Source organism: Ciconia boyciana, chromosome 16 (genome assembly GCF_034638445.1).
Source record: "Ciconia boyciana chromosome 16, ASM3463844v1, whole genome shotgun sequence".
NCBI lineage: Eukaryota > Metazoa > Chordata > Aves > Ciconiiformes > Ciconiidae > Ciconia > Ciconia boyciana.
In genome coordinates this window covers 14,228,116-14,240,358 of record NC_132949.1, presented here as the reverse complement: position 1 = coordinate 14,240,358, position 12,243 = coordinate 14,228,116, and the positions used below count along the sequence as shown (strand labels likewise).

The window sequence follows — 12,243 nt, the reverse complement described above, 5'->3', positions numbered from 1 at the left end:
AGGCAAAAATATAAAAGTACACTCGAGGGGGTAAATGGTCAGAAGATGCAGCTGCTAGTCCCTGACTTTCAGGTCTCATGGCTGACATAGCTATAAATCACCAAAGGAGGGGTGAGGGTTGAAGCTGATAGTGTATCTACTCAATGGGATGTGGATCACAAGCAACAACATCCCTCCTTCCCCAAGCCCTTGAGTTTGCACAAGGGTGTTGCTTGCTCACAGAACAAGCTCAGTCAAAGCAAAACCATATGAATTTGGCAGCAGTCTTTTGGACTCCTCTGGTGTCAATGGATTCTTATGTTCCGGAAATATTGTGGGGGGGGGCTGTTTCTCCATTAACCTACTATCTCCAAGAGCACACCAGTATACGAAACAGTACTTGGCTTCCCAGCACAAGGAAGACAAGGATATAATGGAGAGAGTCCAGCAGTGGGCCATAATTATGATTAAGGGATTGGAGCATCTGTCATACAAGGAAAGGCTGAAAGAACTGGGGCTGTTTAGCATCAAGACAAGAAGGCTCAAGAGGGATATTATCAATGTGTATAAAAACCTATGGGGAGGACAGTAAAAAAAGCAGAGACAGACTGTTCTCAGTGATATCCAGTGAAAGGATGAGATGCAGTGGGCACAAATTAAAACACAGGAAATCCCTTTTAAACATAACAAAAAACTGTGAGGGTAGTCAAACACTGGAACAGATTGCCCAGAAAGGCTGTGGAGCTTCCATCCTTCCACATAGTCAAAACCTGACCAGACATGGCCAGGGAAGCTGGACTAGCTGATCTCCAGAGGTCCCTTCCAACTCAGCAATTCTGTGAACAAGACCGCAGCAGCCTCCCCTACTGCTGCCAACCAGCCAGGCCTCGGGGAACCCATCTGGAACTCCATCATGGAGCTAATACACTCCCTTGCTCACTTTGCTCTCTGCTTTTGATAGTCTTTTGGTTTATGCTATCCCTTTTGCTCTATGACAACTGTATCCTCTCCAGAGCTCACAGAAACATCTTGTTTCTGCCTTATCCCTACCACACACTCCTCCAGTCCTCCTCCAGCTCTCATTGTTGCCATCATTGCCATGAGCAGGAACCTCCAGCCATCATTGTTTTCTTCTAACCCACCACTGTGGGCTTGCAGGAACCAAAGGGTGCCAAACATCTTTACCTCTTTACTTCCCTCTGTCTCTCTTACCCCACATTCACTACAGCTTTGGTCCTTTCCTTGATCTGCGATGAATGAATTGAAAACACATTTTTGCTAGCAAGAGAACTCGGGAGGCAAAGGCAGCAGTCCCTCAGGAATGCCCATCTCTAGCACTGGAGTTCATTTCCCACAAGCCACCTTCGTGGTTTTCTCAGAGCTGTCCAACTCCACATTTGCCATTAACACCAGTTCTGGTTAACCACCAGCCATGGATACCTATTTTTCTTTGCAAGAGCCAAGAGCTACCACTCAGTGTGGGTGCACACAAGGAGGAAGAGCCTGCCCTATCCTCAGCTCCTGGATAAGCCAACTAGAGCCATGTGGCAGCATGCAGATGATCGGCGCTGGCAGCTCCACAGCCCGGCTGCCTGTGAAGGGACGCAGGTGCTGTTGGTATAGCACGGTTCCTCCCAAGTCAGAGATAGCATCAGGAACAGTCATTTCTCCTCTTCCGTCCAGCAGTAACCAGCACGCTGCAGACTGGCTGCTAAACTAACGGCTCCAGGGTGGAAGAGACTCCCCTCTCAGCTGCTGTCCTTCATACCTTTCTTGCTTCCCTCTTTCAGCTCAGGACCAAAACTCAGTGCAGACTTTAGAGCAGCACTGTCAGAGGAGATTTCAGTGTTGGTAAACATGAAGTCATATGAATGAGAAAATCCAGCCTGCCTGTCTATACATAGTGGCAGGCTTAAAGTTACAAGGGCTTCAGAAGAAGGCCATCTCCTTTTGGTAGCACCCGGCCACCTGACAGACAGGAGAAAGGGTATGTGCCATGCAGACTAAACCCTGCCAGCCCTGGCATGCCTTGGACAATGCCACGAGCCACATTCATTCACTGTTGTGGCAGAAAATGCAGCCAGCTGTCCTTCAGGACAGTGAGTTACAGGGCTCCAGAGGGAGGAGCACAGGTACCTGCTGGAGTGAACTGGGCATGGGGAAGTGAGGGCAGGACAGAGGGCAGGAATAAATAACATCTTCCTCTTTCAACAACAGCATGTGGTTAAGTTCAGCCCAGAACATAACACTGAACCTTACCAAAAGCTGCAGGGCCAGGGCCACCCAAAGCCAACGTAAGTCCCAGCTGGTACTGAAAGGACAATCGCGTTCATGGTCCTATCTGGCTATGCATTGTCATCACCTCCCTGACACCAGCTCCAGTGTTCATGTAGTTGGACAGGAGCTTGGATCAGAGAACAGAGAAGGAGAGTATTTCTATTGTGGTGTCTTTCAGTTAGATCAGGTTCCTGAGCAAGCTAGCTGCATACCTGCCTGCAAGGGAAAGGCTACTTGCACAGAGCCATGAGAGAGACACACACACAAATCTGTCTTCTCACACATCTACTCTACGGTAATGTGTGCCAAGTACCTGTGGTCCCATAAATTTGGTTAATTAGCTCTCATTTGACACATTTATTAATGCCAGCTCATAGTCCTTATTAGGCACCACCTCTGGAGAAAAGGAAAACATGCCACAGCGAACACCACTCGTCACTTGCCGTCTTTCTTATCTTCTTTCCAAAGATTTGCTCAAGAGAAAGGAGGCTGGGCTGTGTGGACTGGGGGGCTGCAGGCACCGATCTGAGCACAGTGCAACTTGCTCAGACGTCAGTAGGAAAAGAGGAGTTTCCAAGATGATAGGAAAGCAAAGTTATTGTGTACGCAGAAGTGATTTCCCACTACCTTTGCTGAGCAGAGTTTGTCTCATCTCATGATACATTTTGCCTCAAACAATTCCTAAATTCCTGGTTAGATGTGTAAATATTTAGCAATTTGTGAAACCACAAACGTTCACATATCTTAGTAAATGATCTTGTAGGTGACAAAACACAAACAAAAGGACTCCCACATTCTTAAACTAACAAAAAAATCCCAAGTGCTTCAGTGGCACAGAAAAGTCCCTGGCCTCACTCTTGTAGCACTGAGTGGGGAAATTTCACTTCTACTTTCCTGTCTTTCCAGGTAAGAATGAGAAAGAGAAACTCAATGGAAACATCACAGATTTTTTAATTCATTTGGACTAAAGAAACCAAAAGGCAATGCCAGATCTATAGGCAAAATGTCCTTTTGCACAGAACCTTTTGCCCACAGGACATTGCTCTGCATGCATCTGGTGGGCCCGGTTCTGCTCAGGGCTGTGCTTCCTGCCACTCTGGATTCCCCAGAAGGTGTGCAAGGAAAACCTGGGGCGGGTAGTGCCTGCCTTGCACGCAAGCAAAGCAGGCTATCTGATTCGCCTTAGAAACCCGGAGGACAAAACAGAGGCTGACCTGAGAAATATTGTGCTGCTAACCACTTCAGCCCAGTCACTGCAGGGACTGCTTCAGGAGACCATTTCCATACCCACATCCTAGGTTAAGTTCCAAGTGACAACAAGGGCATGGTCAGTGAGGGAAGGACAATTGGGCTCTCAGCAGGTTCTTGCTTTGATGCATGAGATGTTTCAGATTTCAGTTTCCGAAATGCAGAGATTGTGAAGGTACTCTTCGTGGACATATATTTTACACTCGCATTGTGTCTTGTTTGCATGGGAGAGAAAGTAATAAACAAGTTCAGACACAAGCAGTCCTGAGGTGGGAATACAACTGTTGCCCTAGCTGTCAGGGCCCTGAAAACAACTGAAGCTAACAGAGCTTCTCAGCATCCTGATGGAAAGTCCATGACCTTTGAGTCTGGGCAACCAACTCTAACTCTGCTGGGGCTCTCTGGGGCAATGCCACACATAAGGCAGCAAGGTATCTCCAGCCAGCTGGGGAACTGTTGCAACAGCAAGGACGTATCTGAATTACCTCTTCCACAACATAAAGCCAAATGATGTTCAGTGAAAGGAAATGGGAGGGAGAGGGAAGGGGTGAGGGAGAGAGAGGAGGGAGAGGAACTTGCCCAAGATGTGGCCCACATGCATGACTGACGAGCTGGTCACCTCAGCCACTGACTTCTGCTGCTGTTTAGTAATTGTGAAAACACAAGTGTCCAGAGGAGCCCACAGCTCGCCACGCACCCTGAACTCTGCCACTCCATGGCTACGACTGGCTCCGGCTGTACCAAAGGCTCCGGCTGACAGAGCAGGGCCGGGCAGGCTGCTCCTTCTCCGAGTGCCCCATAGTCTCACCAGCACCCAGCACACTCCAGCCCTGGGGTGGCCGGGGCACCTGCCCTGCCCTCGGCACAGGGCACAGCGATGCCGAGGTGGTCCCCGCCAGCAACGCCGGTGTGCAGCCGCGCGTTCCCCCCCAGCACTGCTGGCACCCCCTGCCAGCGGAAGAGCCCCGGGCCGTGCCCGGCGAGCCGAGCGCGGGGCGCTCCGGGACGGCTCCTTCCCCCGGCCCGGCCCGGCCCGGCGCGGCCGCCAAGCGGCTCCCGCCCCCCCCCACCCCCGGCCCGCCCGCGCCGCTCCCGCCGCCCGCTCGGTGCGGCCCCGGCCCCGCTCCTACCTCCAGGAGCTGCACGTAGCTGGCCGGGAACCAGCCGCGCAGCCCGTCCTCCTTCTGCCCTTCCCACCAGCCGCCGTCCGGCACCTGCAGCACCGTGATCAGCTCCCCCGCGGCGAAGCGGAGCCCCTGCCGGTGCCGCTCCCCGGAGAAGGGGTACAGCGTCTGGCAGCGCGAGCCCGACATCCTGCCGGGGAACGCGGCCGCGCTCCGCCCGCAGCCGCCCCGGCCGCCGCCGCCGCCGCCGCCGCCGCCGCCGCCGCCGCTCCGCGCCCGCCCGGGGCGCCGCTGCCCGCCCCGCGGCGCGCAGGGCTGCGGGAGGGCCCGAGCTGGCCGCGCCCCTCGCCCGCCCCGCTCCGCTTCGCTCGGCTCCGGGGGCGCGGCGGGCGCCGAACGCGGTCGGCGGCGGCAGCGGGAGCGGGGCAGCCCCGGCGCCGGGCGCCCACGGGCACCGCCGGCTCGGGGCGGGGTGGGGGAGAGGCGGGACAGGGAGAGGGAGGGGAAGGGGGGGAAGGGGGGAGGGGGAGAGAGGGGGAGGAGGAGAGAGAAGGGGGAGGAGAGGCCACCCGGGTGCGCAGCCTGCTCCGCGTGTGTGACACTCGTGTCGGCGGGACAGCGTGTGCGTGAGAGAGAGAGAGAGGCGCGGCGTGCGTGTGTGACCCTGAGAGACATCGCCTGTATGTTCCTGAGAGACGGGGAGGGGGCTGAGAGACACCATGTGCACGAGAAACACTGTGTGTGCGTGTGTGACAGACACTGTGTGTCCACGACACGTTGTGTGTGACACCTGTGTGCTCGACACCCCTGCATGTGTGTGTGAGAGAGAGACACCGCGTGTGGGGGACAGACACTCTGTGTCCCCATGTGTGCGTTAGTGATACCCACGTGTGTGTGAGGCACGCATGTCTATGACAGTCACCATGTCTGTGACACCGAGACACCGTGTGTGTCTGTGAAAGGCGCCATGTGAGACACTTAGTGTGTCTGACGTGTATGAGACACTGTGTGTCTGACATCCGTGTGTGTGTGCAACACCTGTGTGTCTGTGAGAGACGGTGTGTGGAGACACCGCGTGTGTCTGTAACACCTGCGTGTATGACCCAGCGTGTCTGAGACATCATGTGTGTATGAGACGCTCATGTCTGTGTGAGAGTGTGAGACATCTCTGTATGTCTGAGTCACCAAATGTGTATTTGTGGCACACACCCAAGTGTGTGAAATCCATTTTGCCTGAAAGACATCATGTGACACACCCAAATGTGTATGAGACATACAAGTGTGTGTGACACATCCCTCAGTGTGTGTGTCTCTGCAACGCTCGGCTGAGTGCACAACTTGCTCCATGTCTGCATGTCTGACCGCAGCACGTGTGTGAATCGCACATGTGTGACACCTCTGTGTATGTGACACCCTGGTCTGTGTGACACCTGTGTGTACGTGCGAGATGCACCGTGTGTGTGTGACACCCTCATCTGTGTGACACTCGTTTATATGTGTGTGAGACACCACCGTGTGTGTATTTTTTCTATGAACACCCATTCTTGTGTGCACAACCTGCTCTGGGTGTGCAGGCCTGACTCACTCTGCAGCACGTGTGTGACTCCAGTGTGTGTGTGTAAGACACAGCTGTCTTTGTGCACGCAGGTGTGTATGAACATGTGCGTGTGTGTCTGTCCAGGTATGCACACCTGACTCACTGCACATATGTAATATATACCTGCCTGTATGTGTACAAGCACTGGTGTGGATGTGTGTGTACGAAGTTCAGGCATTCAGGTATGTGCAACTTGCTGTGGAGCGAGCTGCCTGACCCACTCAGTGTGCGTGTGTGTGTGCATGTGTGTGGGTGAGAGGATGTGCACATCTGAGACTCACCCACATAGCGCTTGAGATCTCCATGCGTGCATGGGTGTACCTGAAAGGCAGGGCACGCATACCTGAGTGACTCTGTACTACATCTTGTGTGTTGTTTATGGGATACGTATGTATGTGTTTGTGTATGAGACTCTTCCACAACTGTGTGTGAGAAACTCAATCTTGTATGAAACTCAGCCTTGTATGAAGGTGTACATATGTTTGCTTGTGCAGGGGACACCCGTGTGCATGTGCGAGACTCACCTGTGAACGTGACTTACCGGGGTGCATGTGAACACGCACCTTTGAGGCTGAGCTGTGTGTGAGTCACACCCATGTGTTTGTGTATATGGCTCCCCTTGAATGGGCAAGACTCACTCATACAGGAGACTGACCTGTATGTGTGCTTATGGGACAACCATGTGAGACCCAGCTGCATGTGTGTGACTGTGTGTCTGTGCGTAAGGTGGCTGTGTGTGTGCCTGCGTACACCTGTGCACAAGAGACTCACTCCAGAGTGCCTGTAAGAATCAGCGATCGGTGTGACTCACTGCATCACAGGCACGTACGAGGTTCTAATCCGTGCAACCTGCTGCACGGCGATCTGCATGTGTGGTATCCATCAGTAGCATGTGTGGCATGTGGAGGAGAGGGAGAGGCTCACTTCTGTGTGTGCAACATTCATGCCAGTGCACGTGTGGTAGGGATGAGGCAAAAGGAGTTGGATCTGCCTGACAAGCGCCCCACAGCCATATCCAAGCCTGCCACCCAGCATCCTTTTGTAGTCGGTGGAGAGGGAAAAGGAAAAACCTCCTGCTGTATTCAGACATCAGTGAGATGAGTGGGTCCTTCTCTTCACTGACTGATGGGAGCCAGATGTGCCCAGCGGATATGTCCACGTCTCCTCTGATGCTCACTCTGTTGATTGCCTCCCAGGCACTGCCACCATGTCTACTTCCAGTGTATTTGTGAGACCCTTAGGTGTGTGCAAGTATGCGAGCACTGAACTCAGGGTGCATCTGTTTGAGAACCTTGTTGGTCCACAGGAGAGGCTTGCTGCAGTACAGGGGTGTGTGACTGACTCCAGAATACACACACACATGTGTAAGACTGCACTTGTCTACGTGTGTACACATCATTCATTTCCATGTGTCCACTGTGAATGCGGCAAAAACTCTCAATGTGTGCAAAACATGAGACATGTGGTTTGACTCAGTCCAGTGTGTGTATGTCTCAACAGCAGTAGGCATACACTGCATTTCTCTGTGGTTTGGTGAGATCTTCCACTCAGGGAGGTTTGAGACATAGTGTGCACCTATACAAGCCACAGTGTATTCATGCATGCTACTCTGAAGAGCATGAGATCTGCGTCAGCGTGTGCGATTCCCCCTATGTGCATTATAAGTCTATCTCCATATTCCAGTATGTCACTAACTCCACTGGGCTTATGATTCCTCTTGCACAAGTCCATTTATGTGCACGAGTCAATTGTGTGTCCCATTCTGCTATATGAGAGTGCCTGCATGCATGCTGCACATTTGGGCATGCAGGTGTTCATGTGACTGCAACCTGCATGTGATGCTCCTTGCCCGTTTGTATCTCCCTCGACGTAAGTGTGTACATGACCTACTACAGTGCGTGCAAGTCAGGTATTCCACCTGTGTGTGGCCATCTGTGTGTAAGCACAGCCACGTGCTTGTGCAACTCATTTCAGGGAGCAGGTACTGGTATGGGTCCTGCACTTCAAGGCACATACATCAACTTCTGTTCCAACGGAAAGGACGCAGGTGCTTCTATGAGTCACTCCAAATTTTGCACAAGTTGTGGTGTTTTCCTGTGAGCTCAGTCCTCTTCACAGACCCCATCTGACCACTAACTCCTGCAATGGCTTGTCCTGTTTCTAAGAATCAGATTCCTTTCTCTTCCATCTTTTTTCATGGAGGAAGAGCCTCCCATTTCTCCTTTTGATTTGTTCTTGCTTTGCAATCAGTAGTGAGGAGCAAGTTCAGAACAACTACCACCTTTTGTGCCCATAATGTACCACCATGTGTGTGTCTCCTGGCCTGGGGCTGCACAGGCTTTTTATTTATTTTAGAGTATTTTAGAGCACTTTATTAGAGTATTTTTCTATGTCTGTTTTCCTGGATTTTTACAAATTTGCAATACTTTTTTCTTTGAAGTGAGTAGTCAGGTAGCCTGACTATACCCTTTCTTCTGAACATTTCAGAAGGTGACTTTCAATGTAGCTGTCCTTCATTTAGACAGGCTAAGCAGCAATCTGAGCTGAGCTCTTCAGGGTTTTTTCTTAGGATTCTTTCAAAAACTTTCGGACTACTTTCCACAGTTCTATTTTTGATTCTCTGAATTTGTGGTAAATTGCTTAAAATCATTCCCTTTTGATAAGCATTTAAGCTGATAATTATTGAACTATGATCCATTATGTGTTATTATCACACCAGCTGTGCCTTGCTTGGCAAAAAGCAACAGACCTGATATCATGGCACACATCCAGGAACATCTATCAGCAGTATTCTCTAACAATGCTGCTTATAGATGACAAGAACTGAAATCGAACAAAAAACCCCATATTTTTCTTTAGCATATACAAACCCAGCTTTGCCTATGTTGGAACACAGATCCAAATAGTTTAGAGCTTTCATGTACAACAATGAGTTTTAGTCTAAATTTTACTTTTCTTATGTTTAATGTTGCCAGGATACTTAAATATTTTTCTTTGGTTTATTGTCTGATTTTTTTTCCTCTGCTATTTTTATACTTCCTACTTGTTCTGCTTTCTCTTTACCTCCCTTTCTGATATTTTTGCAGGCTTCTGTCTGTCTTTGTGTGAACTTTCTCGATGTGAAAGCCTGTAGCAGGGTTTTAGTCCTAGGGTTGTCCACTTCCTGAAGCAATTAGAAGCTTCAGCTTTTCAGCAGGCAAGCCCAAAGGTAAACACTAACTTCATTCTTATTTTGCATTTTCTTTCTAAACCTGTTACTACAACTTCACTTTGGCTCGTGTACAAACGTCCAGTCTGTAAACAGAAGGGGTTCATGTCAGAGGATCCCTTTCAGTCACTGGAGGTACGTATCTCTTGAACATGTCCCATAAGTAATCCTCATTTAATTGTGCAGGTAATTACATGGTTAGTTTCTCTTGAGATACGTCTGGTCCTTCTCCTGAACTTGCAAATGGCTTTTCTTCTTTAAAGGGAGCAGGTCTTACCAAAGGCTAAGACCTATGTTTGCTTCTGCATCATGTATTGTCTTTACCGTGAAGGATGTTAAAGGGTGACAAGTTTACTGTCTATGAGGAAAATAATTTCTGAGCATAGAAAGTTTTTTTATCTAGCATAGGATATCAGAGCCGGAGTCACTAGATGGAAGATACAGAAGCCAGCCCAGAAACATGCAAGTTTGCAACTTCAAGAGTACCAGGCATTGGAATGAATTGGTCAGCTTTCAGTCTCAGCCTTGTTTTCTATCATCTGTTCCAGCTCAGCTCAAGCATCTTGGCTGGATGCAGGTGTTCTCCAGCCAGTACTCAACAGGTCTGACTGAATGATCAAAACAATCCCTCTGGCTGTAAGATCTCTCCAAATTTATTTCCTGAGCCATCACAACTGTTATACTCACTCTGTCATCTGTTCTGGGAGAGTATTTGTGCTGGTTTTGGCTGGGACAGAGTTAATTTTCTTCATAGTAGCTAGTATGGGGCTATGTTTTGGATTTGTGCTGGAAACAGTGTTGATAACACAGGGATGTTTTCGTTACTGCTGATCAGTGCTTACACACAGTCAAGGCCTTTTCTGCTTCTCACCCCACCCCACCAGCGAGTGAGCTGGGGTTGCACAAGAAGCTGGGAGGGGACATGGCTGGGACAGCTGACCCCACCTGACCAAAGGGCTATTCCATACCATATGGTGTCATGCTCAGCATGTAAAGCTGGGGGAAGAAGAAGGAGGTGGGGGGACGTTGGGGTGATGGTGTTTGTCTTCCCAAGTAGCCTTTGCGCATGATGGAGCCCTGCTTTCCTGGAGATGGCTGAACACCTGCCTGCTGATGGGAAGTAGTGAATGAATTCCTTGTTTTGCTTTGCTGGCATGCGTGGCTTTTGCTTTACCTATTAAACTGTCTTTATCTCAACCCACGAGTTTTCTCACTTTTACTCTTCTGATTCCCTCCCCCATCCCACTGGGGTGGGAGTGAGCGAGCGGCTGCATGGTGCTTAGTTGCTGACTGGGGTTAAATCATGACAATATTCCACTTAGGAATGAGAAACTAATTCTAAAATTAGTGTCACATGAACATATACTGTGTTAGGGTGAGAGGAATCTCACCTCGAAAGAACCTTTTTCTCCCTGTCTGCTACCAAAGAGTCTAGGGTGAAGACCTCAGTCTTAGACATCTAACTTTTTAACAAACCTTAGTGTCGCTGAAATGCTATCTGTGAATGAGAAAGAGCCAACTTCATATAACAGTCAGAGAGCCTCAGTTATGGTTATCCAGTCAGAGAGAATTTATTCCAGGATTTTACAGATTATACCTGGAGCTTAAAATGACACCACTAAAACAAACCCTATACAGATGGGCAGATTCCCTGAAGAGGGACCTAAGAATGTCTTGGGAGTAACAGAAGAAACTTCACAAATGACAGCTGTAGAAGCAGCATGGTCAATGTTTTGTTTGTTTAAAGCAACATCTGACAATCTGTCTAGCCCATGGAAAAGAGCTAAATTACTCCTGCTGTCTTCACTGAAAAGATCCTGCAGAGCTCAAAATGAGAATGGGTTGGCATAGGTGCATGGGAGAGTTTTTTAGTCACGATGAACTGGAGATTCACATGAATAATTGATTGGCCATACCTGTTTGCAAGACACAGCAACACCAGGAGATCTCCTGAGGCCAAGAACCAGGAAAGAAAGAGACTAAAAAGAAACCACATGTAGCACTGGATCTTTAAATGACCTTTGAAGTCTAAATGACTAGCAGAAATTAGTTCTGTTGTTGGAGAGGAAATGTTCTGAGCCTGTACACAAAAGATACTTCCAGTTGTTAAAATGCTTAAAAGCTATAGCTTTTGATGGAAGGGACCATTCTCAATGCTTTGAACACCAAGTCATAAGAACAGATACAGGAGCTCTGAACAAAATTTCAGCTAGTCTACAGTCTTCTTTCTGACAGCAACTCAAAGAGAATGCATAGGGTGGAGTGAAAGAGCAGGACAACATATAGCAGTGCTTCCCTTGAATACTGTCCCACCAGCTACCAAACTGCAGTTTAGGGATTTCCTAAGCCAGATATTCTTGAGTATCACACTTGGAAATTTAGGCATCCAGGACCTCACATGTTCCAAGGAGAGGACTCAGAGTTATGAGTCATGTTCATATGACCAAATACGTGATTCAAACACAATTTAAAAAATGTACTTGATACAGAATGGCTTTTACCTTTGATTTCTGCCTTTAGCAGTGTTTCTTGTGGCTCTGCTAACCTTGGAACTCCCCTTGTACAAGGTCAGTTCTGAAAATAAAATCAGATGTGCAGTACCCTGCCTGGCTGTGGCCTTTGTAAAACTTAGTGATGTTCCAGGGCAGGTTTAGTCATCTTTGTCGTAACAGTGCCCAGAGCTGTACCTACTGTTTTAGTCAGACATAAACAAACATAGTCTCTGTCTATAAATGGACAGTGATATTACATGAACAAACAGCTTGTGGTGATTCACCTGAGACTAAACTGGATTTGCCTGCCAGGATAAT

At 49.2% G+C, this 12,243-nt stretch overlaps 1 protein-coding gene across 2 annotated transcripts in view; it reads right to left on the bottom strand.

Annotated features, from left to right (window-relative positions):
* GAS7 (growth arrest specific 7) overlaps window positions 1–4,856 on the bottom strand; it is a 107,388-nt gene extending 102,532 nt beyond the window's left edge. For both annotated transcript variants that reach the window (XM_072881332.1, XM_072881333.1), the window contains exon 1: window positions 4,635–4,856. In XM_072881332.1, coding sequence (XP_072737433.1) covers window positions 4,635–4,817 — 183 coding nt within the window. In that variant the 5' untranslated portion in view covers window positions 4,818–4,856. The remainder of the gene's footprint in view (window positions 1–4,634) is intronic.
* Between the last annotated feature and the right edge of the window lie 7,387 nt (window positions 4,857–12,243).